Here is a 24,061-nt window from a genome sequence, read left to right on the forward strand (position 1 = left end):
GAGACAAGCGTACTCAAACAATGCAGAGCTCTGGGTCTGGAGATAGGCAGTAGTGTAGTCAAACAATGCAGAGGTCTTGGGCTGGAGATAGGCAGTAGCGTAGTCAGGCGAAGCAGAGGTCCGGGCTTGGAGAGAGTCAATGGCATGGTCAGGCGAAGCAGAGTCAAAGTCCACATAGGCAATCCGAAGAATGGAGCAAGACAGGAAACAGGGATGAGATGAATCCTAGAGGCAACAAGTACTTGACCAGCGAGACCTGTTGTAAAGGCAAAGCTAGGAAGCGGAGCCTGCGCTTAAATACTGTAGCTGTGTTGACATCATCAGCTGGGGCTGTGGCTAGGTTCCCGCCGAGTAGCAGTGTCTCTCAGTGGGCCACGCGGAGAGGCCCGACGAGAAGTGGTGGCTGGACCAGGAATGCCAGGGACTGTGGCTGGGCCGGAGGCACCGGGGGAGGCCCGAAGACAGAGCTGACTGCCCACCGCCACCAGGGAGGAGGAACCAGGAGCTGGAGTCACTGTAGAAAAGTGAAAGGGCCGTACAGCGGGTCTGGTGCGGACAGCACGCGTAACACAAAGTCCAGGATCACACTAAAACTAGCCCTAGACTTGCCATACTCTGTTAAACCAAAGGTCCATCAAGCCCATTATCCTGTTTCCAACAGTGGCCAAGCCAGGAAAAAAGTACCTGGCAGGATCCCAAGGGGTAGATAGATTCCAAGCTGTTTATCCCAAGAATAAGCAGTGGATTTCTGTAACTCTTCCTTAATAATGGTTTATGGCTAAGATTTTATGAAGAACCTCTTCTTTCTCCAAACCTTTTTTAAATGCAGCTAGACTAATAGCTTTCACCACATCCTCTGGTAACGAATGCCTGAGCTTTATTGTGTGATGAGTAAAAAAAAATTTCTCCCATCTCTAATTCAATCCTAATCTGGCCCCCATGAGCTAAGCACTGGGGTATCTTAATTTAGGACTGGCAAACACGACCCTCCCTGCCCATGAACTCCAAAGTCAGCGCTACCTTCTGCCCTTGAACCATCCTCCCCCCCTCTTCTCTCGAAGTCACTTTGTGCTATCAAAGGTTTTTAGTTTAAGTGCACAAATCATATTTTATGAAACCACGTCAAATTGGGACTGTTATAAGGCAAAGCGCACGTTTATTTAGCTCCTCCTCCATTTATATGCCATCAGCTTATTGCACTCACGTTACCTCTTTTTTAGCACAGGTATACGCACGTGTTCTAAAATTTAGCACACGCTTTCACTCACGCTTTATTACAGTGACTGTAGGTAGAGATTTAGGCTTGCGGTCCTGCCCAGGTAGAAAAGAGCAGGGAGGCATTTCCGCCCTTCTCTGCAAAGAAACGGGGAGTTAATTTCTGAGACGCATTTGAGGCTCCCCTATAGAGCCCCAACACATAACTAGGACACTAAGGCGCCAAGTCAACCCAGCGGCCGCCCTCTTACGCCTGAACCGGAACGAGAACTTTCCCTCTCTCGCGTAGTGAGGGGGCGCGCGAGCGCTTCCCCACCTGACGTGCCTGGCGCAGGCGCACTGAGCGCACAAAGGGCCGCTCCCTCGTGACCTTTTTCCGTCGCGCTGCGTCAGTTCCCGGTCTCTGTCAGCGTTAGCAGCGGCGGTGGTGGTTCTGGAGCTGAGGAGAGGGGATGGCACTGTGGAGGCTCCCGGGCCTGCTTCTCCTCCTGGCTCTCTCAGGCACCCTGTGCGGGGCCGACAACGGCCTGCCCACCAAGAAGCTGAAGATGCAGTACGCCGCGGGGCCGCTGCTCAAGTTCCAAATCTGGTGAGTGGCGAAGGCCCCCGAGCGATCGCGCCGCCCTTCCCGTGCTCCCGTCCTTACTTGTCTCTCCTTGACAACTGGCGGGTGTAGGCGCCGCTCGTGCCTCGCACGGCTCTGGGTAAAGCTGAGGCCTTACACAGTGCTGTACGGGCTTTGCCCTGTGGTGGTCAGGCTGTGTGCGGGGGAGCAGGGGACCTGTTTTCCGTTCTTTGAATCTTTCGACCCAGGACGCATTTTTTAAAATATAAAAATTAAAGTTAGTTAATAATCCTCCTCCCTCCCTCCCCATTTTTATTTTTTAAACACTGGGTTATCTTACAAATGTGTTACGGTTTTCATGACACTCATGACGACTAGCTGTCTTCTCTTTCGTTTCCTGCCCAGGGATGCTACAACTTTGCGTTTCCTTCGCTGCTTTTTTTTTTTTTTCACCTGTTGTTGAAGCGGCCTCCTTGTCGAGGTTGATGCAAACATTGCAGCATTCCTGATTATGAAATGATTACCTTATTTTAGTTTTGCGCTCATCTTTAGAGTTAAAAATGGACGTGGCCTAGCGTGTAGCAGATGGACTCAAGACCAATGGGTATAGTGTGTTCCTGATAGCAGTTGGAGACTGAGTCAGATTTCAATTTGACGTCATCCCTAGTATATATACCCCTGCAGGAAGCTCTTAAGTATTTCTCCGTCTCCATAGCAGTTCGGGACTCTATACATGCTTGCACAGCGTTAGAGTATTTTAACCAAAGGAAATGCAAAACATAGAATAAATCTTACCTCTACAGACTAACCCGCTCTCCTGCGGTGAAAACTATGGGTCCCTCCCCCAGTTGAGAATTCCTGAGGTGATTTCTGCGATCCCACAAAGGTAGGCCTCGGTCCGGCAGCCGATTCCCGGCGTGGACTTAGCCCCCGTCAACGGGTGCGGCTGAGAGGCAGCGGGTGCAACTTCGAGCGCGGTAGTGAAGGTACCTTTCCCTTTCCCTCCGCAGCTGGAGACTGCACGGAACGAGACTGGGAAACACCAAGACAAGGTAAGGTCTCTGAGGCTTGAATAGCCGCACAGATCGCCAGCGCTACCGGGTTGATCAGCCCTGTCCGGGCTAGACTCCGGTACGAGGGTCCTCCCACGTGGAGACCCTCCGAAGGGGTCACCATATTGCTTGCGTGGTCGCAGATGCCATTTTCCCTTGATCGCAGCCCTGTCCGCTGATCCAATCCGTGCGCACAGCGAGCATGAGTGCCGGGCGCACAGCCATTTGCTCAACTGTTCTGGGCGCATAAGTTAAATCTGTGTGCACAGCGGCGTGCGCGTCTTATTGAGCGCACATCCGACCTACACGCACAACTTCGCGGCTGTAGCACATAACTAAGCCTCTCGGCGTACGCTTGAACGCACAAACTGGGGGTTTCTGCAATTTTACACGCACAAGCCATGGCGCCACCGGACAAGAAGTTCAAGGCTCAGGTTCTCGCCCAGCATGCCACATAAGAGCTGCGCAGCCCAAAAAGGCCATGGCTCTGTGTCTACAGTGCGAGGAGGCCCTGGGTGAACCAGGCCAAGGTTCTCCCCAGCCAGTACTAGGATCCAGATCCACCGACAGTATACCGGACCTCTCTACCCCCAACGGGAACCTCCTTCAAATGGGGCTCCCCAGGGACACAGCACCTCTCAGTTTAGATCCAGCATCTTTCTCCTGGGTAGAATTCTTCAAAGGCCTACATACCTTTGTCCACATGCAACCGGTGCCACCAATGCCACAGCCTTCCCCAGAGGATCTTAACATCCCGGGACTCTCTAAACCCAGAGAAGTGCCTCTCCCGCCCAAAAGCCCCAACTTTGGGGACACGGACACCTCGGACGAGGATCAAGACTCCCTGGAGGAAGGGGAAATTTCCCCAGGAACGGAACCTTACAGAACCATGAGGTGGTTCTTCGCCAAAGGCGAACTATCAGACCTCGTGGCTCACAGTTTGAAAGAGCTTGCTATCCCAGGCACGAGTGCCACGGGAACTGAAGACGAACCCCCTTCTAGAGGGACTCCGTCAAGCCTCCCGCCATTTCCCTTTGCTGCAAACCGTTCAGCAGCTGATTGACCTGGAATGGGAGGCTCCGGAGGCCACGTTCAAGGGGGGCGGACCCTGGCAGCCCTGGACCCCGTTGCCAAAGATCTCCTGGCATTCCCCAAAGTGGATGCCATGGTCTGCATGGTCTCAAAGCACACTACCATCCCAGTCGAGGGAGGAGCAACACTCAAGGATGCCCAGGACAGAGTATCAGCTATGTCACTACAGAACGCGGCCTGCTGTGCCATGGTGACACACGCCTGCTTATCAAAGACCAGGAATGCCACCACACCCGTCAAAGTACTAGAACCAGCAGTATCATTCCTCACTGATGCGACCTCCGACCTGGTGCGTACCGCAGCCAGAGGCGTTTCGTCCGTTGTGGCAGCCAGAAGGCAACTCTGGCTCCGAAGCTGGTCAGCCGACTCGACGTCCAAGACTAGACTCGCGAGAATGCCTTTTAAGGGAAACCTTCCTGTTCGGAAGCAAACTGGAAAAGTTAGCCGACAAATGGGGCAAATCCCCAGTACCGCGGCTACTGGAGGACAAGAACAAAAGAAGCCAATGCCCCTCTCCCCAATTACCTAGGGGCAGGGGATCACAGCGCTTCAAACTGTACAAAAGTAGATATCGAGCATCTCGCCCCACAGGCAGGAGCTAGTCCTTTCGGAACAAACACAGCAAAAAGGGAGCCGATGCAGGTTCAGGCCCCAGCCACATCCCACAATGAAGATCAGCCGACCCATCCACAGGAAGAAGCCATAGGGGGGCAGACTTGCCCTATTCTACCAAAGATGGGTCGAGAGAACTTCGGACAAGTGGGTCCTAACCATCATTCAAGAGGGATATTAACTGGACTTCCACAACACTTCTCCAGACAAATTTGTGAAATCTCCCTGCCACGACCCTTCCAAGAGGACGGCAGTGGAAAACACACTGACCAAACTGCTCAACTTAAAGGCCATAACGCCGGTGCCACACATCAACAAAATACTGGGCACTATTCCATCTATTTTATCGTTCCCAAGAAAGAAGATTGTTCCGGCCATCCTGGACCTCAAGTCCGTCAACCGCCACCTAAGGGTAGCTCGCTTCCGCATGGAAAACCCTACGCTCGGTCATAAGGGCGATACAGCTGGGAGAATTTCTCACATCCCTGGATCTGTCCGAAGCCTACCTGCACATCCCGGTCCATCACGAGCATCAGCGTTTTTTACGCTTTGCAATCCTGGACCACCACTACCAGTTCCGGGCACTACCCTTCGGGCTAGCCACAGCACCCTGAACATTCATCAAAATCATGGATGTAGTGGCGGCGACACTGATGAAAGAAGGATTCCTCATACACCCATATCTGGATGATTGGCTGATCAGGGCAAAATCCCCAGAGGAAAGTCATCAGGCGACCACCAGAGTCAAAACTCTACCGGAGAACCTCGGGTTGGTGGTCAACACAAACAAGAGCTGTCTGCAGCCCTCCCAATCTTTGGAATACCTGGGAGTCCGGTTCGACACCAGACAAGACAAGGTCATTCTGACTCCTACAAGGAGAGCAAAACTGATGAACCAATTGCGAAACCTGTTAGTCGCCCCAAGGTGTGGGACTACCTCCAAGTCCTCTGTCTCATGACATCCACACTGGACATGGTTCCATGGGCAAGAGTTTACTTGCGACCCCTACAGCGTTCCTTATTGTCACGATGGAATCGATGTCCCAGAACTACTCTGTTCGCCTCCAGCTGCCGGAGGAAGTTAGAACCCAGCTACAATGGTGACAACAAGAAGACCATCTGAGCAAGGGAGTAAGGCTATCCCCGCCGACCTGGATCCTGCTCACCACGGATGTGAGTCTACGAGGGTGGAGAGCCCACTGCCAGGAACTGACCACGCAGGGGCAATTGGACAAGGAAGAGTCGGGATGGAACATCAACCTACTGGAAGCACAGGCAGTCAGGCTAGCCTGCCTATGGTTCAGTCACCGACTCCGGGGCGAATCGGTCAGTCATGTCTGACAACGCCACAACAGTTGCCTACATCAGTCGCCAGGGAGGAACCAGAAGCCAACAGGTGTCCCTGGAAATAGACCCCCTAATGGCGCGGGCGGAATCAAACCTACAAGAGATCTCAGCCACCCACATCGCGGGAAAAGACAACATCACTGCAGATTACCTCAGCAGAGACAGTCTAGACCCAGGGGAACGGAGGCTGTTGGCCACAGCCTTCTAGTTGATAGTAAACCACCGGGGAACACCAGCCATGGACCCCCGGCAACCCGGTCCAACGCCCAAGTTCCCAACTTCTTCAGTCGCAGACGGGAACCACAATCCCAAGGGATCGATGCCCTCGTCCAGGCCTGGCCACAGGAAATCCTGCTATATGCCTTCCCTTCGTGGCTGCTATTGGGCGGGATCATCCGCAAGATAGAACACCACAGGGGACCAGTACTTCTAGTGGTCCCAGACTGGGCAAGAAGGCCGTGGTATCCAGACATGCGAAGACTACTGACAGGGAGCCCTCTCCCTCTACCACCACCCAGGGATCTGCTCCAACAAGGCCCGATCCTCCACGAAGACCCAACTCGATTCTCTCTTACGGTCTGGCCATTGAGAGGACACGCCTGAAGAAGAGTGGATACTCGGGGGTGGTGATTGACACTCTGCTCCGAGCACGCAAGTTTTCCACATCTCTAACCTACATATGAATATGGAGAATATTCAAAGCCTGGTGTGAAGACCGATACATCCTCCCGCGGACAGTCAAAATTCCCACGATTATGGAATTCCTGCAGAACAGCTTATAGAAGGGGTTGTCTTTTAACTCCATCAAGGTGCAGGTGGCCGCGTTGCCCTGCTACAGAGCCATGGTGGAGGGCGGCAGCCTAGCCTCTCACCCGGATGTCTCCCGCTTCCTGAATGGGGTCAAACTGATCCGACCACCCCTAAAGTGGCCAGTACCTTTATGGAATTTCAATCTAGTCCGAGCAGGAGCCTCCTTCAGACCCACCCGCGGTCTGTCCCTCAGACTACTAACAATCAAGACTGCATTTCTAGTGGCAATCTGTTTGGCCCGTCGCATCTCTGAGCTTCAAGCACTGTCCTGTCGAGAACCATTCCTCAGGTTCACACCGGGATCCATACAGCTACGCACGGTCCCCTCCTTCCTCCCAAAAGTGGTTTCTCACTTCCATCTAAACCAAACCATCTCGCCGCCTTCGCCATCTTAACATCGGTAGACTCTTAGTCCGATACCTGGAAAGGTCGGAATTCTTACGAAAGACTGACCACCTATTCGTCCTTCACAGCGGGAAGAAACAAGGGGAAGCAGCCTCACGGGCAACCATAGCCCACTGGATCAAAGAAGTTATCAAGGCGGCCTACGTAGAGGCAGGCAAGCCTCCACCTCTACAAGTCAAGGCCCATTCTACTAGAGCCCAGGTAGTGTCCTGGGCGGAAACCAAGATGCTGTCACCGGCCGAGATCTGTCGGACAGCGACATGGTCCTCCATTCACACCTTCTCTAGGTTCTACTGCCTGGATGTTCAGGCTTGGGAGGACACAGCGTTCGCAAGGACACTACTAGTGGGCCACAGGCAGCCTCTCTCCCAGTTCAGGAGTAGCTTTTGTACATCCCATTGGTCCTGAGTCCATCTGCTACACGCTAGGAAATGAAGAAATTACCTGATAATTTTGTTTTTCTTAGTGTGGACATATGGACTCAGCATCCCGCCCACGGCTGCCGACAAACACGGGTAAGCCAAGCTTCCCTCTTATTAAGACACAGATATCTATCGGGTGTCTGCGTTTCTCAGTTGAGTGCACTGGCGGTCTTCAGCTATAACCACATCAACCAGTTCAAGCATAGTCATTGGGTGTTTTGGTAGGCTTTGGCGAACATCCAAGTTTTTAGCTCTTTTTTGAAGGTTTTTAAATTTTGTTGTGTTCTCAGTTCGGTTGGGAGGGTGTTCCAGAGTTCGGGGCTTCCTAGGGATAATGCTGTCTTCCGAGTTGAGGTAAGTTGTTTGTGGCGAGCAGGTGTAATTTTTAATAGACCTTTGTTAGCTGAATGGAGATTTCGGTTTGGTGAGTAGAGTTTTATGGATGCACTTAACCAGTTTGTTTTTCATATATTTTGTGTATTATGGGTAGTATTTTGTAGTCTATTCTGTATTTTATTGGGAGCCAGTATAAAAAGAAAGCTAGGACTTTTCCTTTTCACCCTATGCTCCAACAGCTGATGATCCGGGAGTGGGACACTCCAGAGTTGGGTCTGCAAGTGGGGCGAGCTAAGGACAAGCTCTATCAGCTGCCTGAGGAGTCCCTGGAGATCTTGAAGGTTCCTAAGGTGGATGCTTTGGTGTTTGCTGTAACCAAAAGAACTATTCCAGTGGCAGGAAGCTCGAAGTCCATCTCAAGAGAATCTTTGAGGCGTCAGCACTAGGGGTGAGGGCTGCTGTCTGTAGCAGTCTCATGCAGCAAGCGATGGACCCAAGAAACACGAAGGTAGGTGATCTAAAAAAGCCATTAGGACAACAAGAGGTATAGATGCCAAGGTCTCCTCCAATTCCCCACTGGGATATACATATATCCATAATTGCTTTTCGAAGAGAATACTGAAGAGCAGAGCTTCCTGCAGGGATATATGTACTAGGGCTGACGTCAGATTGAAATCTTACTCAGTCTCCAACTGCTATCAGGAGCATACTATAACCATTGGTCCTGAGTTCATCTGTCTACACTAAGGAAAATGAAATTATCAGGTAAGTAATTTCTCCAGTTCTTAGTGTTGACTGAAAAGTCATCAAGTTGATGGAGACAGCAAAGGGTTTAGGGAAGAACTCTTTAAAATGATCATGGAGAACGTGGTGATGAGGCCTGAATGGCAGTGCTATGTTAGTGTTCTTGGTGGGTGTATTGATTGTGATTGGGGGAATAGAGTGGCTGCAGACTGATTGATAGGTAATATTTTATTGCCTGCTGTAGACCTAATCTTAGTCAAAGCTATAACAATCTTGTAGGAAATTCGAGCTGTCGGGATAATTTGGTGATGGAAAGCAAGAAATAAGAGGGCTGGAGTTAGTGATGTTCAGTCTGCACCACTTGCTAGTTTATGTATATTTATATGCTACATAAATTGTCAACTGTTAGATTTAATATAAGGGACAATTGGGGTTTTATGTATTTTAAAAATTAATTTAATATTAGGGAAATACTCATTGTACCCAAATGTAACTCATCCTGAGCTACCATGAAAACCTGAGAAATCCTAAATAAAGAATATAATTTGCAATTCTGTTCTACAATTTTGGGGCAACAGAAAGATGGACTGATTTCACTATAACCTACTTCTCTAGTTTCTTTACATTTGAAATTGAAGGTAATAGATGGTAATGTAAGAACTATCTGTAGTCTTGTTTGAGTATTTAGGAATAGGTGGAGTGCCATAGTTCTATTCACAAATATTTCCCACTCTTTAGTTGTAGTGATAAAATCCTTCTCCCCAAAGATGATTATAGAAATATGATGGCAATGGTTTTACAATTCCATTAGAGTTCCCCTGTATTTATCCTATGACAAATACAAGGCATTTCTATTTATCATGGGATACATACAGGGAGATCTCAGAGGGACTGATAAATTCAGATACTGTTTTTGTTTCCACAACCTCCACTGGGAGGCCATTCTATATATCCACTACCCTCTCTGTAAATAAATATTTCCTAAGATTACGCCTGAGTCTACCCCCTTTCACTCTTACGCCATTGTAAATCTTGTTTCTTCTGTGTTTGAGTGCCCGGTGACATTTTTGTTTCATCACTGTTTACTATTATGCTTTGTGTAAAGCAGAGGTTCCCAAACTTGGCCTGGAGGACCCCCAGCCAGTTGGGTTTTCAGGATATCCACATTGAATATACGTGAGAGAGAATTTGCATGCTATGGAGACAGTGTGTGCAAATTTCTCATGCATATTCATTGTGGATATTGTGAAAATCTGGCTGGCTGGGGATCCCACCCAGTGCAGCAGTAGATGGGATAGTAGGTTTAAAAATAATTCTAGGTGCCTACCTGATGAGTTCTTGACAGTGCTGCATGCAGCAATGCATGAGATCTTGAGTTCAATCCCCATGCCTGACCTTTTCCTCTTGGGCCTGCTGGCTGATGCTGTGGAGGCAACAATCATAGCCCATGGGAGGAGAGAGTCCTAGCTGTTGCACAGAGGTGATACCTAGATGCCAAGCTTGGGGTATACATATGCTGTCTTTCAGACGGAGCAGTAATCTGTAGCCTGTTACTGAACACTGTTGCAATTTCACTTCATGTCCTCATCACAAGTTGATGTTGAGGTCTGTGTTAGAATTCAGAGGAATCTGACAGAATCTCTGCAGTATGACTGTATCTGCTGTAGTACTTGGAACAGGATTGAGATAATCTTGTTTCACATAAACCACTTTAGCTGGTGTTTGAACTAGAGATCGAGATGTGAAAGTCTCTGTAATGCTGGGACCAATCTCCTGTGTCAGAGTTGGGAACAATATTTATACAATTTAAGCAGAACCAGAAAAACGTTTCTTCCGCAATTTGTTTTACTAGTTCAGGGTGTGTTCTTGTTTTGTGTGGTTTTTGTTTTTTTCTGCTTTTCCTTTATTTATTTATTTTTTAACCTTGATCACCTTTTTTCCTCTGCTCCCAGGTACTCTTTCTGCTTCTCCTCCTCTCTCCTTTCTGGCATTCTCTCACCCCCAACCTTACTTCTCTTGGCTCACTCTTCTCCATGGCCTCACAACAAGTCACCACTGGTGTTTAGAGCTACATCTAGCAGCTGCCGCAACTGACTGGAACTTGCTCTTAGTCAGCTCCACCTCCTTCCTAGCATGGCATATCTTTAGTTGGGTGCCCAGCTCCTAATTTTATGCATCTGGGTGATCTGGCACTTGGGAATTTTCCAGCTCTCTACGTCAGCCATTCTTCATTGTTGCGATGACAAAGTTAAGAGTAGGGTAGAAGGGGGAGTAGTATACATGGAGGGAAATTAGAAGAGCTGCCTTTGGTAGTTGCAAGTGAAAGCTCATGGCACTATAACCCAGTAGAGGCTGGTTCTGATTTGAATTGGGAAGAACTGCTGTCTCTCTCCCTCATGCTAGGAATACAAACAAGTTGTTTTCGTGTTAACAGCAACATCATGATGCTGTTTATTTTCGGTTGCAGCATCTTAGCAACCTCTGTACAACTGGGAACGGACATACTACTCATATCAGATTTCTAGATATCTTTAAAAAAATAAGCTATCAAATTCAGTCATCTTGATGAATTTTTTAAAATGACTTGATTCACACACAGATATGTAGATTTATTAACTTCCTTTGCTATAATAGTAATTAGTAAATGTGTGTGTTAGCTGTGAAATTCCAGAGGCTAAAAGCTAGTAGTAGAAGTCTGCTGTGACTTAAGTTTGAAACAGCAGTTTGAAAACAAAATTTTTTATTTTTTTTATTTTTTTGTGTGTTGAATGTGGTAGTTCACTTGATGGACCTCTGTCAACAGAGTAATTCTCCTTGGTGTCATTGAAATACCTTGCCTTCATCAGGCACATCTATCAGTCTTCTTAACATGTACTGTCAATTACAATGTTCTTGTTCCTAGAGTTTAGGTATCAGCTTTATGAAAGGGCACATGGATTGGAGCATATATCAAGGTTTCTCAACTCAGTCCTAAGGACATACCCAGCCAGTCAGGCTTCTAGTGAATATGAATGAAAGAGATTTACATGCGCTGCCTTCATTGTGTGCAAATCTATCATGCAAATTCATTGTGGATAACAAAACTCTGGGTGTGTCCCAAGAATTGGGTTGAGAACCCACAGTTCTAGGTAAGTTACGATGATTCTATATGCAGGAAACTGTTGTGTTTTGGATTAAAATCTCAAAGTTGGTATTTTCTTTTCCCTTTGAGAGAATCCTATTGTGGCTTCATGAATGGTTAGTGCTGAGGTACTGAGCCTTGATCAGCAATATTGGTTACATCATTGTAAGAGGCTTGCACAACTAATATGACTTTGGTGTTTTCTACATTTGTAATACTGTGCTCATGTCAACACTTTCTATTGTGAAGATCAGCAGATTAGGAAAACCGCAATGTGAAAAGAATGAAGTTGTCAAACCATCAACAGTTAAGACTAGTTTAGGATCAAAATCTTTATGAAGTAGAAGCAGTGAGAGCTGCATGGCAGAATACTAACCAGGCAGGTGTATGGGAGTGGCGTTGGCAAGCAAGTATTGCCGGAGAGGGTAGATGGAAATTTAAGCATGTGAAATGGGTGGCAACATAAATAAGCAATTCTAGCCTATGTTCTGAAGGAAAGAAGGTATGAAATCTGTTTGTCTTCGTAATACCTTCTGTGTGTTGTCTTAGCACATTTTCAAGATGTCATAGTGTGACCAAGAGTATCCTGACAGGGATGTAAACTTTTTTTTTTTTTTTTGTGTGTGTATGAGGTGGAGATGTTCCACCAAGTAAGCTCCATTAGTTCTGTTCATAAACTGTTTCATGTTTTAAACAAGAATTATGAATAAATGAAGCAAATTGTATCACTTGGGCCATGACTGATGTAGACCTGTAGACCTGAGCTCAGTTTCCAACTTAGTACCCAGCTGTAATGATCAGCGTAATGAAAAGAGGGCAAATGTTGTGGAAACAATACTTAATGGCTCTTGGGAGAGGCAAAGGTGCTCAGTCTCTGCTCTTAGACCAAAATGTGCTGGATGTCTTGCAGAAACATATCATGACTTTGCAAATAGTCTTTATTATGTAACTATGTCACCGGAATTTAATGGCACTTCCTATAGATTGAATTAATGTATACAGCTTTCAAAGATGTATATATGTGCCTCACTGTAAACCGTTGTGATGGTATACTACTTAACGACGCTATAGAAAAGATGTTAAATAAATACCCCACCTATAATAAATATGTATATGAGGGGTTTGCATGCACTGCCTCCATTGTATGCAGATATATCTCATGCATATTCATTGTGAATATCCTGAAAACCAGACCTGTTTGTGGCACTCTAGGTCCCGAGTTGCCTGCCCCTGCTTTAGGGGATAAAGGGAAGAGAACTTGAGGTGTGTTTGTGGCAATGAAAGAGCTTTGCTTTAGTCCTTCTTTGTTGGTTTAAGTCAAAGCATATAGCAGTCCTAATGACTATCTTCATCTTTTACAGAGTGGAACCATAGATGGAGCAGTCTGATACTGGGGAAAAGAGATTAGAGCGCTGGAATGGAAGTAGACTCTTTGTTCAAAAAAGATTTCCTTTTTCTGTTCGCTGTAAACATTTATAGTTTCATTTAATAACTAATCATAGTTTCCCATGCTTTTGTATTTTTTAAAATGATTGACAATATTCTCTTGCTTGATACTAGTTAGAATCAAATTCCTAAATTTAGGTTGTGCAACCAGACATTTTAAAATGGCTGTTTACCATACTTTGTCTCCAAAGCTGGCAATATTAGTGCTTTCTTGTTGGCGGAGTGCTGCAGCATAGAAGCAAATAACTTTTTTTTTTTTTTTTAATATTAATTTGTACCCTACTTTTGATATTTGGTGCACTTCTGAAATTTGTCTGACTGCTTGTATCCAACTATCAGCTGCACTTGGTAAGTAGCCTGTGTACCTTGGTAGCATCTGGAACAGAGGATAGCTGTCGTTATCCAGCAGATGCACCATTCTGAAAAGTTGTTTGCTCTTTCAATGGTGAGTAGAGCTTATTGTATAATATAGAGACTCATACACCTCTAGAGTTGCGGATCAGTTTGGGTTGACACTTGATCAGCTAGGCTGAATTACTACTTATAAGCATTGACGTCTTTTGTGGTTGCTCATTGTAGAGATGTAATCAGGATTTAATCTTGGGAAATTGGTTGTTTGGTTTGGGGTTTTTTTCCCATTCTCTGTGCAGATATAATGCTATTTGGTGCTATGATTGGCAAGCCAGGTAACTAGATCTATATTGTGAAAAAAAAAAAATGAATCTTGGGAGCTTTGGAAGTAGGAGTGCTAACTTTTAATGGGCATTAAGTCCTGGCTCATATGGGTTGCTCATCAGCTCTATTTATATAAGCCATAAAATGTTCTTGCTGCTTTCATACTCTGTTCTGTAAAATGCTATTTAAAGCATATCAATCATGTTCAGCCATGAGACTCAAACTATTTTCTCAATCAAAGGTGGCTCAGTAGCAAGCACTGTGTGCTGCTGTGTAGAGGACCTGGGCTCAATTCTCAGGTCAAGCCTTTGCTCCCAAGGAGGGTGCCCTAGGCCTTACACCAAGGGTGTATATACACCCATCTTCTGGGGAACACCAAAACGTTTGCTCACCCTTGGTGTAAAGATAAAGAAACTTTTTCATATATTCATCAGGCAAACACAGCCAACTAATGGCTCAAAGCCCTCATTTTTTCTCTTCATGTTTCTGAAATTAAGCTGTCACATACACACAAAGGCATAAAGAGGCAGAGACTCTGTAGCCAGACACCCCAGACCAACAAAGTGAAACAGAGACACCCCCCCATGCACAGATACCTCATACAGAGATAAATTAAACATCCAGCAGGCAAAGAGATGGACACATCACATCCAGATACAGAGAGACGCAGGCAGACCACATCTCACACGGAGACCTAGACCATTCCCACAGACTAAAGCAAACCAGACCAACACTGATACACATACCATACCACACTGGTAAGGGCTGGAAAACATTTCAACAAACTTAGATGCCAGTCAAAATAACTGAGAAACTCCATCCCACACTTCCCAACATTTTTTCTTACTAACTTTTCCTATTTTCTGTTTTTGTATCTTTCTTAGTTTACTCATCCTTTATTCTCATGTTTCTATTTGCTTAACCTTTTTACACTTTTTTTTTTTGCCTTTTCTGTCTTTCCCACCGCTTCCAGCTCTTCTTTCCATTTCCTCATCTCTGGCCTCTTTGCCCTCCCCAACCTCATCACTACTTTTTCTTCCAGTGAGCAACAACTGTAATTTCTCTCCCTGGCAGCAGCAGTAAGCAGCTCCCTCCCCACCTGGGCCCACCAAAAGATACATGGCTAAGACAGCATGCTTACAATGTCACTAGGTTCCGGTAGCTTCCTCCCAATTGAGCTTTGCCATGCCTCCACAGCACCAAGGCTCAGTAGCATCCTGTTTGGGCAGCCAGTGTGTGCTGCCCTTCAGAATTGTTCAAGCCTCCCTGAGAGGCCTGTACCATTTCTCCCCCCACCAGTTTGCTCACTCCTGCCTTACACAATAGTAATAATATCCAGTGGTGAAAACTGAGCTGCATTGACAACTCTAAGCGAATTAAGAGGGAGATTTAAAAAATAAAATAAAAAGGTGCCAATAGAGGTCACCTCATTGAACTGACAGCCATAAGGAGGAAAAGCTGCCAGGCAAAAAAAAAAATAGAGCCTTAATTCAAGGTTTCCAGATATAAAGATTGTACAAAACCAAATATTTTGAGTTGAATTACATATACAATGCATTAATCTTTTTGAGAGAGAAGCTAGGTAAATGAAAAACATTTAGTGAAATAGCCTTATATTTTCACATCATACACTTGGTCTACTACAGTAGAAAAGTTTGTTGTGAATTCTTTGATAAAACACTGGGCACTGGGCTTTTTTTTTTTTGGTTACATGAAACAGCACCTTTTAGAAGCTTGAGTTGGATTGATGGAGGGTCAAAGTAATCCTTGGTGAAACAATCTGTTAATACTGCTAAAATCAGAATCTTGGGTTTTTTTTCTAGTGTTTCCTGAGGTTATCGGCGGGTGTTTGAGGAGTACATGCGGGTCATTAGCCAGCGGTACCCAGACATCCGCATTGAAGGAGAGAATTATCTTCCTCAGCCTATATACAGGTCAGTAAATGACTGTCACTCGAACCTACAATGACTAGAGCTCTCTATTAACCTGTACTAAAACTTAACATAGCACCTGAGGTATTCAGAGATTTTACTGCCATCATTACCATATTGTGCACTGGTGAGCACTGCCAGATTTGATATGCTTTGTCTTCTGTGGTGCCAATATGTGATGAATTAGAGCCAATAATGGCTTCAAAGATGCTTGCGAACTTGACATTTCATATCTGTGTGCTAGCACTCATATTGCTAAAAGAAACAAGGCAGTAGATTAAAGACGTCATAATAGTATAAAATGGACTGTCACTTTGAGCATTGGGTGATGCAATTTGTTCCAGAATGTGGGGATGTGTGTGACCTAAAATGAACCTGACAGTTTTCAGTTATGGTTAATTAGCTGTACATTTTAACATCAGTATGATGCACTGATATTTGAACCCTTTGATATTCAAAGCTTTTTATAATTTTCTTTGCCAAAAAAGTTCCAAAAGGTTGTTCCCTGTACATACCCGGATCAGTCCACACAGTGGGTTGAGCCTCCTGTCCAGCAGAGGAGATAGAGAAATACTGAAGGGATGCAGGGTGAGCACTGTCCTGATATAGGATACCCTTTAGTTTTTTCTCTCTCATGCAGATGGCAGACCATGCGGCTCCCCTCTAGTCAGCTAGATTGTTTGGGAAAGTCTACTTTCTCCCTCTTTCTGTCTTATTTGGATCAAGCAAAGTACTTCATTTCTAATTTCAGTTTAAAAAAAAAAATTCTTAGTTTTCATTTCTTGTAGGGAGCAACAGTGTTTGCCCCTTGCTCTTACTGGGTGCCTAGGGGGGCCTTTGCCCCTTGAGATCCTCAGCCTAGCACCCTACCCAGTGACCTGCCTGGCTAGGGGTGAAAACTGGTGGTCCAGTCCTTCCCCCGCGCAGACCCAGAGACGAAGCATACCTCTGGTCTGCTGCAGAGAAGTTCATTCCTCTGTTCTTCAACTTTACCAACAAGTTTAAAACAAAAAAAACCCCCTTCCATTGGGGGAAAGAGCGGTTAGCTGAACTTTCACTTCCTTGCTCTCAGCCAGGCACCGGCGATTCTCGCCGTCTCACGCATGACAGATCTGCCCCTCTCCCTCTATGCCTCGATCGGACTTTTGCCTCGTGTGTGGAGAGCCTGCCTCGGAGGGGACGGCTCCTCTGTGCCGGAGAGATCAGCTGGTAGTTCCCGGCCTGGCAGACACGCTGCAAGGACAGCCCCATTCCTGCAAACCGTGGGAATTTTTTGTTTTGCCCGTGGACCCCCCCAGATGCCAGTTGTGACCCAGGCAAATCTCCTGGGCTTTTTTCAGCTGATTTTGTTCTCCTCATGCATAAGGCTTATGTTGCCAGCCTTCCACAACAGGATGACCCACCAGATCCTCAGCTGCCTGCCTTCCATCCTCCTGCCAAAGTCCCTAGATCGGCTGCAGTGCAGGGGCCCAGGACCCCAGACTCTCAAGGGGCGAACCGGGTTCGGGTGGTCCCAGGGGTTCCGGTCCCTCCAGCCCCCACTGATCCACCCACTCCAATACCGGACCCCGACCCGGATGCAGTTGTCCTCGCTCTGAATCCACCAATAGAGGGGGACGACCCCAGGGTGTTGTCTCTTCCAGCGTGAAGAGCTGGATCCCCTTATACCCCATGTTTTGGCCGAGTTGGGTTTAGATGCCCCTCCAGAGGGCAACGCTTCTGCCGCAGCTTCTAGCAATGTCGACCCAGTCCTTGCCGGCCTGAGGGCACCCCCGCACACCTTCCCTTTCCATCCGATGCTAATGCAGTTACTGCTCCAGGAATGGGAGACGCCAGAATCTGGTTTGCGCGTAGGCAGAGCCATGGACAAAGATGTACCAGCTTCCAGACCCGTGTCTGGATATGCTCCGGGTCCCTAAGGTGGACGCCTCTGTCTCCACTGTCATGAAGCGCACTACTATCCCAGTCGTAGGGGCGACTGCGTTGAAAGATCTTCAGGATCGCAAATTGGAGGTCTACCTCAAAAAGATTTTTGAGGTCCTAGCGCTCTGGGTCTGGGCAGTTTCATGCAGCGGGCAAGCCTTAGGTGGATTCATCAACTACTCAGCACCCAGGACCTCCCGACTGCAGAGGCAGAACAGGCAGAGTGGCTGGAAAATCGCCATTGCTTATGGGGCGGATGCCCTCTACGATCTTCTCAGGGTGCAGGCCAGAGCTCTGGTTTCGGCGGTGTCCGTTAGTCGTCTCCTCTGGCTTCGTAATTGGGCAGTGGACGCCTCTTCTAAATCACAGTTGAACACTCTTCCATTCAAGGGTAAGTTGTTCTTCGGGGAGGACCTGGAGCAGCTTATTAAATCTCTTGGGGACAATAAGGTGCATAAGCTGCCAGAGGACCGCCCTCTGCAATCCAAATCCTTTTTTTCCTTCGTGCTCTCTGTTCAGGGGTCAACACAGGTACAACAGGACAAGAGGGGCTGCCCAAAGACCCACCTCCACTAGATCCCAGTCTTGGTCTCATCCTTTCGTTGCCAACGGCCGTTCCGGGATACGAACCCTTCAGGTTCCACCTCAAAGTCCTCCCAATGAAATGTTACCGGCCCATTCCTCCACTCCCGCCTTAGGTGGACGTCTGTCCCTTTTTCTCAGGAATGGGCCAACATCATGTCTGATCAGTGGGTCCTCGATGTGATCGCCAACAGCTACGCGTTAGACTTTGCTTGGGAACTCCCCGACCGCTTTCTAATCTCTCCCTGCGGCTCTCGGAAGCGTCCAGCGGTGTGCCAGACTCTGGACAGGCTACAGGAGCTCGGGCCATAGTCCCTGTACCCCTGGAGGAACAGGGATCCGGCCAGTATTCCATCTACTTCATCGTGCCCAAAAATGATGGCTCCTTCCGACCGATCCTGGACCTCAAGAAGGTCAACCGAGCTCTTCAGGCACCCTATTTTCGGATGGAGACCCTGCGAGCGGTCATAGCGGCGGTTCGCTCAGGCGAATTTCTGGCCTCTCTCGACTTGACAGAGGCTTACCTGCATATCCCAATCCGCCACGACCATCAGAAGTATCTCCGCTTCGCCATTCTGGGACACCACTTCCAGTTCTGGGCGCTTCCGTTCGGCCTGGCCACCGCGCCGCATACGTTCACCAAGGTCATGATAGTGGTGGCGGCCTCCCTTCGTCGGGAGGGAGTCCTGGTCCACCCTTACCTGGACGAATGGCTCATCTGGGCCAAGTCTGAGAACCTGTGCACTGCAGCAGTCAACAGGGTCGTGACTTTTCTCTCCTCCCTCGGGTGGATTGTCAACTTCTCCAAGAGTCACCTCGAGCCCTCCCAGGTCCTGGAATTTCTAGAAGCCCATTTCGACACCCACGTGGGCAAAGTCCTACTGCCCGAGCACCGGGCGCTCAAGCTCATGAACCAGGTACAACATCTCTTATCTCTCTCGGTACCCATGGCCTGGGACTATCTCCAGGTCCTGGGCTCCATGGCTTCCACCATAGATCTGGTTACTTGGGCTTTTGCGCATATGCGTCCTGTACAGAAAGCATTGCTGTCCCCGCTGGAAGCTGGTCTTGCAGGAGTTCCAAAAACCCCTACTGCTCTCAGACTCTACCATTGCCAGCATGCAGTGGTGGCTTTCATTCGCCCATCTTTTGAAAGGAGTGCCTTTGGAGACACCCCAGTGGATCGTTGTGATGACGGATGCCAGCCTCTCCAGCTGGGGAGCGGTGTGTCAGCACCAGTCCTACACAAGGACAGTGGTCTTCTCTGCAGTCCTGATGGCATATCAATCGTCTGGAAGCCCGAGCTGTCAGTCTGGCACTCAAGACCTTCCTGTCCTTGCGCCATCACAAAGCCATGCGGGTTCTCTCCGATAATGCCACCACAGTAGCTTACATCAATCGCCAGGGTGGCACCAGGAGTCGTCTGAGGCCAGCAAGCTGCTCTCCTGGGCGGAGAGACACCTGAGTCGTCTGGCAGCTTCCCACATTGCATGGACGGAGAATGTGCAAGCGGACTTCCTCAGCCGACAACATCTAGACCCCGGAGAGAGGGAGTTGTGCGAGGCGATTAATCTTCTGGTGCGCAAATGGGGAGTTCCTCACCTCGACCTGATGGCTACCCTGAACAACGCAAAGGCTCCCAGATTCTTCAGCCGCAGACAGGAGCACTGCTTGGCAGGGTTGGATGCCCTGGTTCTTCCCTGGCCTCACGATGTTCTTCTCTACGTGTTCCCGCCTTGGCCTCTGGTGGGAAAGGTACTTGGAACGATAGACACCCACAAGGGGCCGGTCATTCTCGTAGCGGCTGGAAAGGCCTCTGAGACCGTTGTTCACAGACCTGGTGAACCTCGCAACAGACGGTCCTCTTTGCCTCGGTCGCCTCCCAAACCTGCTCCACCAAGGACCAGTATTTTTCGATCAGGTGGATCGTTTTTGTCTAGCGGCCTGGCTTTTTGAGCGGCGGCACCTGAGAAAGAAAGGGTAAGGAAGAAGTTATCTCCACTCTCTTGCGGGCATGGAAGACCTCTACCTCTCTCGCTTATGTCCGCGTATGGAGACTGTGCCATCCTTTCTTCCAAAGGTCGTGTCTTCTTTTCACGTCAGTCAGTCAGTGGAGCTTCTTGCCTTTTCTCCTGAAGACATTGGCACGCATGCCCTGGCGGGGACCTCAGGTGTCTTGATGTAAAGAGAGACCTACTCCAGTACTTACAGGTACTAACTAGTTTTGCATCTCTGATCATCTTTGTCCTATGGAGCGGCCCAAGTACGACGGTAACGAGGCCTCTAAGGCTACCATTGTTCACTGGCTGAAGGAGGCCATTGCGTCGGCTTATATCTGTTATGGCTGGTTGGTTCCAGAGGGTTTGAAGGCCCATTCTTTGCGTGCGCAATCTACTTCTTGGGCGGAGAATCTGTGTCTCCTCAGGAATCCTGCAGGGTGGCTACTTGGAAGTCTCTGCATACTTTTGCTCGTCATTATCGCCTCTACGTCCAGGGCGCCAGTGTTTGGCTCCTTCGGCAGGCAGGTGCTTTGAGCGGGTTTGTCTCGATCCCACCCTCTTAGAGAAGCTTTGGTACATCCCACTGTTTGGACTGATCTGGAAAGGAAAATTGGTTCTTACCTGCTAATTTTCATTCCTGTAGTACCATGGATCAATCCAGACTCCCGCCCGGGCTGTGGTTTCTTTTTGATTCGTCGCTCGAAGGTTCTTTTCTTTTTTGTTGGTTCTTAACAGCATTTTGGGATCCAGTTACTTCCTATCAGAACTTCAAGGCACCGGAAGTCTTTCTCAACTGGATATATATGTAAGAGCTGTTCTTTCATGTGTTGATAGTTCACATTACATGTTGGCTGTTACTTGCTTGATCTACTACTGGTTAACTTTACCTTTTCTTGCTTTGATAATGTTTATACTGAAGGGATGCAGGGTGAGCACTCCTGATATAGGATACCCTTTAGAGAGAAAACTATCTCCATCTGCTGGACAGGAGGCTCAATCCACTGTCTGGACTGATCCATGGTACTATAGGAACGAAAATTAGCAGGTAAGAACAAATTTTCCTTTATCTTTTTAATGTCTTTCTATCTCTTACATATACCCCTGCTCCAAATGGTATACAACAGGGCTTCCCAAACCTGTCCTGGGGCCCTACTGCCAGCAGAGTTTTCAGGATATCTACAATGAACATGCATGAACTCAATTTGCACATCACGGAAACTCACTATATGCAAATGCATTTCATACATATTCATAGTGGATATCCTGAAAACCCAACTGGCTGTGGGCTCCCAGGACAGGTTTGGGAAGCCCTGGTATACAAGAATCTTCACTGAGCTAAAGGAAAAGCTCCTCGCATTGCTGCTTCAGTTGGCGGGGGTCACTGCAATAACAGCAGCTGTATTCCCTCCATTCTCGGGAATGAGCCCAGTCACCTTTGATTTCAAATTAGCATAAACAATTGACTTGGACACTAAATTCTATAAACTTCGCATTAGATCAGATAGACTTTGTGTTGCTGTAAGCCAATATAGTTCTGACTCTTCTCTTGAGAAATATTATCCAGCTAATTATTTCAGTTTGTATCTTGCTCTTAGGACTGCCCGAAGCAACTAATCTAGCATAAAAATTCTCCAAATGCAGTAGCCTACAATAAAATTAACCCAATATACAGTGAGGTTGAACATCATTCATACCAAGTAGTTGCTGCTTGCTTTGCTAAAATTTTATTTGGGCTGTTTAATTTTGATGATGCCTTAATTTTATACAGTGTTGACAGTTTATAGGTTTCTGTGCTATTTTGTTGTTTACTCAAATCACTCAAGGGTGTGGTTTGCTGCCCATAAGACTGCAGGTTTCAGATCTCTTCCTTTGCTTTGTGGAAGAAACCATTCTACATCTTCCTGCAGTGTAATTTGGGAAAACCTATAGGTTTGCATGCTGTGGAACACTAGCTTTCCTACAAGAGGAAATTAGGTGCACAGTGTATACTTTTTATGCTGCAGAGTGCCATAAAGAGCCTCCCACCCACCAAGAACCAACTTTACTCAAGTATAGAAGACTCGTGTTCAACTAGGTCCCTTTTTTATGGTTATGGAGTTCACAACATTGGTTACAAAATCCTTTCTCTTAGCGTGCTTGCTGTTGTTGCCTGGGCAGCATTGTTATTTTGTTTGTCATCATGACAAAACTTATAGTGTAGACTCTTGATCTCTATGAACATTACTGATGATCTTAGTTTCATTATGCAAACTCTTGCTTAGGAAATGCGGAAGGTGAATGTGACTTGCATAATGTTTGCCTAAAATACAAGGAGGAAGTAAAGGTGGTTAAAAAAAAAAAAAAAAAAGTTCTGAAATGCAGCCACATATTAGTAAACTGGAAAAAGGCCACGAAAAAGGATGCTTTAAATAAACAGATGTTTGAAAGCCATAGCCAACAATTTCCCTTTTATATATTCATGAAAAATGTAGAAGAAATAGCACCATCTTCAGAAAATGTTTATTCCCATCCTGTGCTTTGAACAAAAAAAAGTTCATAAAAATCTTATCTTCTATGCATTAGCAAATGGGGGCGGACAGTGATGTCCTACCATAGTGTTAAGAGCCGAAGTTAGTGCTCTACTCACTGCTACAGTAAAACTTTATAGCAGCATTTCTGATTTGGTTTTAGCACTTGCTTGGGATATTTTCTGAGGAGTCTCTACTTGAGCAATAAGAATACTGAAGCAAAAGGAATAGAACAGCCCATGTGGCTATAATTGCTCCATTGTAGAAGCATTATTTTCATACTTTCACAAACTGATAATTGCATAAGCCTTTAAACTAAATTGTATCTTAGAAGCATTCAAACCTTTTATACTTCTTGGACCATGAGTGATGCAGCCATCAAATTGTCTTCCAGGGCTATAAACTGACTTGTAACAGTCCATCATATGTGACATTTAATTTTGAGCACAGTCTGTCTGCTGATGAAGAGCCAGTATTTGTGTTCTTGCTGAGACTCAGTATACTACAATCATGGCTGTACCATGTAGACTACCAGAAAATATGTAGGTGTTGCCTTATTGTATGGATACATTGCTTCATAATGGTGTTACTTCTTCTTTTATAGACACATTGCATCCTTCCTGTCAATCTTCAAGCTAGTATTAATAGGCTTAATAATTGTTGGAAAAGATCCCTTTGGCATTCCTTGGTATGCAAGCTCCAAGTCTTTGGCAGTGGGGCCAAGAAAATAAGGTATGCCCTTGATGATCCCTGAATAATGTGAAGCAAACTACTTCTAGTATGAGTTTTGTGATAGTCTGCGCTCAAATACATGGTTTGATCCTGGCTGCTGATAGGTTTTCAGTGTGCCTTGATGTTAACAGATCTATTAATAGTAATTTGTAATGTATCATTAAAAATTGTCCATTGTATCTGAAGACTGGAGGGCAGCCAATATAATCCTGATATTTAAAAGGGCTCTGGGTAGATCCAGGGAATTATAGACCAGTGAGCCTGACTTCAGTGCCAGGAAAAAATTGTGGAAACCTATTCTAAAGAACAAATTCACAGAACATATAGATAGACATAGTTTAATGGGACACAGCCAGCATGGATTTATCCAAGGGAAATCTTGTTTCACAAATCTACTTTTTTTTTGGAGGGGATAATAAACATGTGGATAAAGGTGAGCCAGTAGATGTAGTGAATTTAGATTTTAGAATGCATTTGACAAAGTCCCATATGAGAGACTCCTAAGAATTAAAAAAGTTATGGGATAGAAGGCAATGTCCTTTTA

At 46.7% G+C, this 24,061-nt stretch overlaps 1 protein-coding gene across 1 annotated transcript in view; it reads left to right on the forward strand.

Moving 5' to 3' along the window:
* Positions 1-1,565: 1,565 nt before the first annotated feature.
* Positions 1,566-24,061, forward strand: part of SELENOT (selenoprotein T) — a 48,713-nt gene continuing 26,217 nt past the window's right edge. Inside the window, 4 exon segments of the mRNA XM_029615635.1 lie at positions 1,566-1,804; positions 15,666-15,776; positions 23,390-23,462; positions 23,464-23,517. Coding sequence (XP_029471495.1) covers positions 1,668-1,804; positions 15,666-15,776; positions 23,390-23,462; positions 23,464-23,517 — 375 coding nt within the window. The 5' untranslated portion in view covers positions 1,566-1,667.

This window comes from Rhinatrema bivittatum, chromosome 9 (assembly GCF_901001135.1).
Source record: "Rhinatrema bivittatum chromosome 9, aRhiBiv1.1, whole genome shotgun sequence".
Classification (NCBI taxonomy): Eukaryota; Metazoa; Chordata; class Amphibia; order Gymnophiona; family Rhinatrematidae; genus Rhinatrema; species Rhinatrema bivittatum.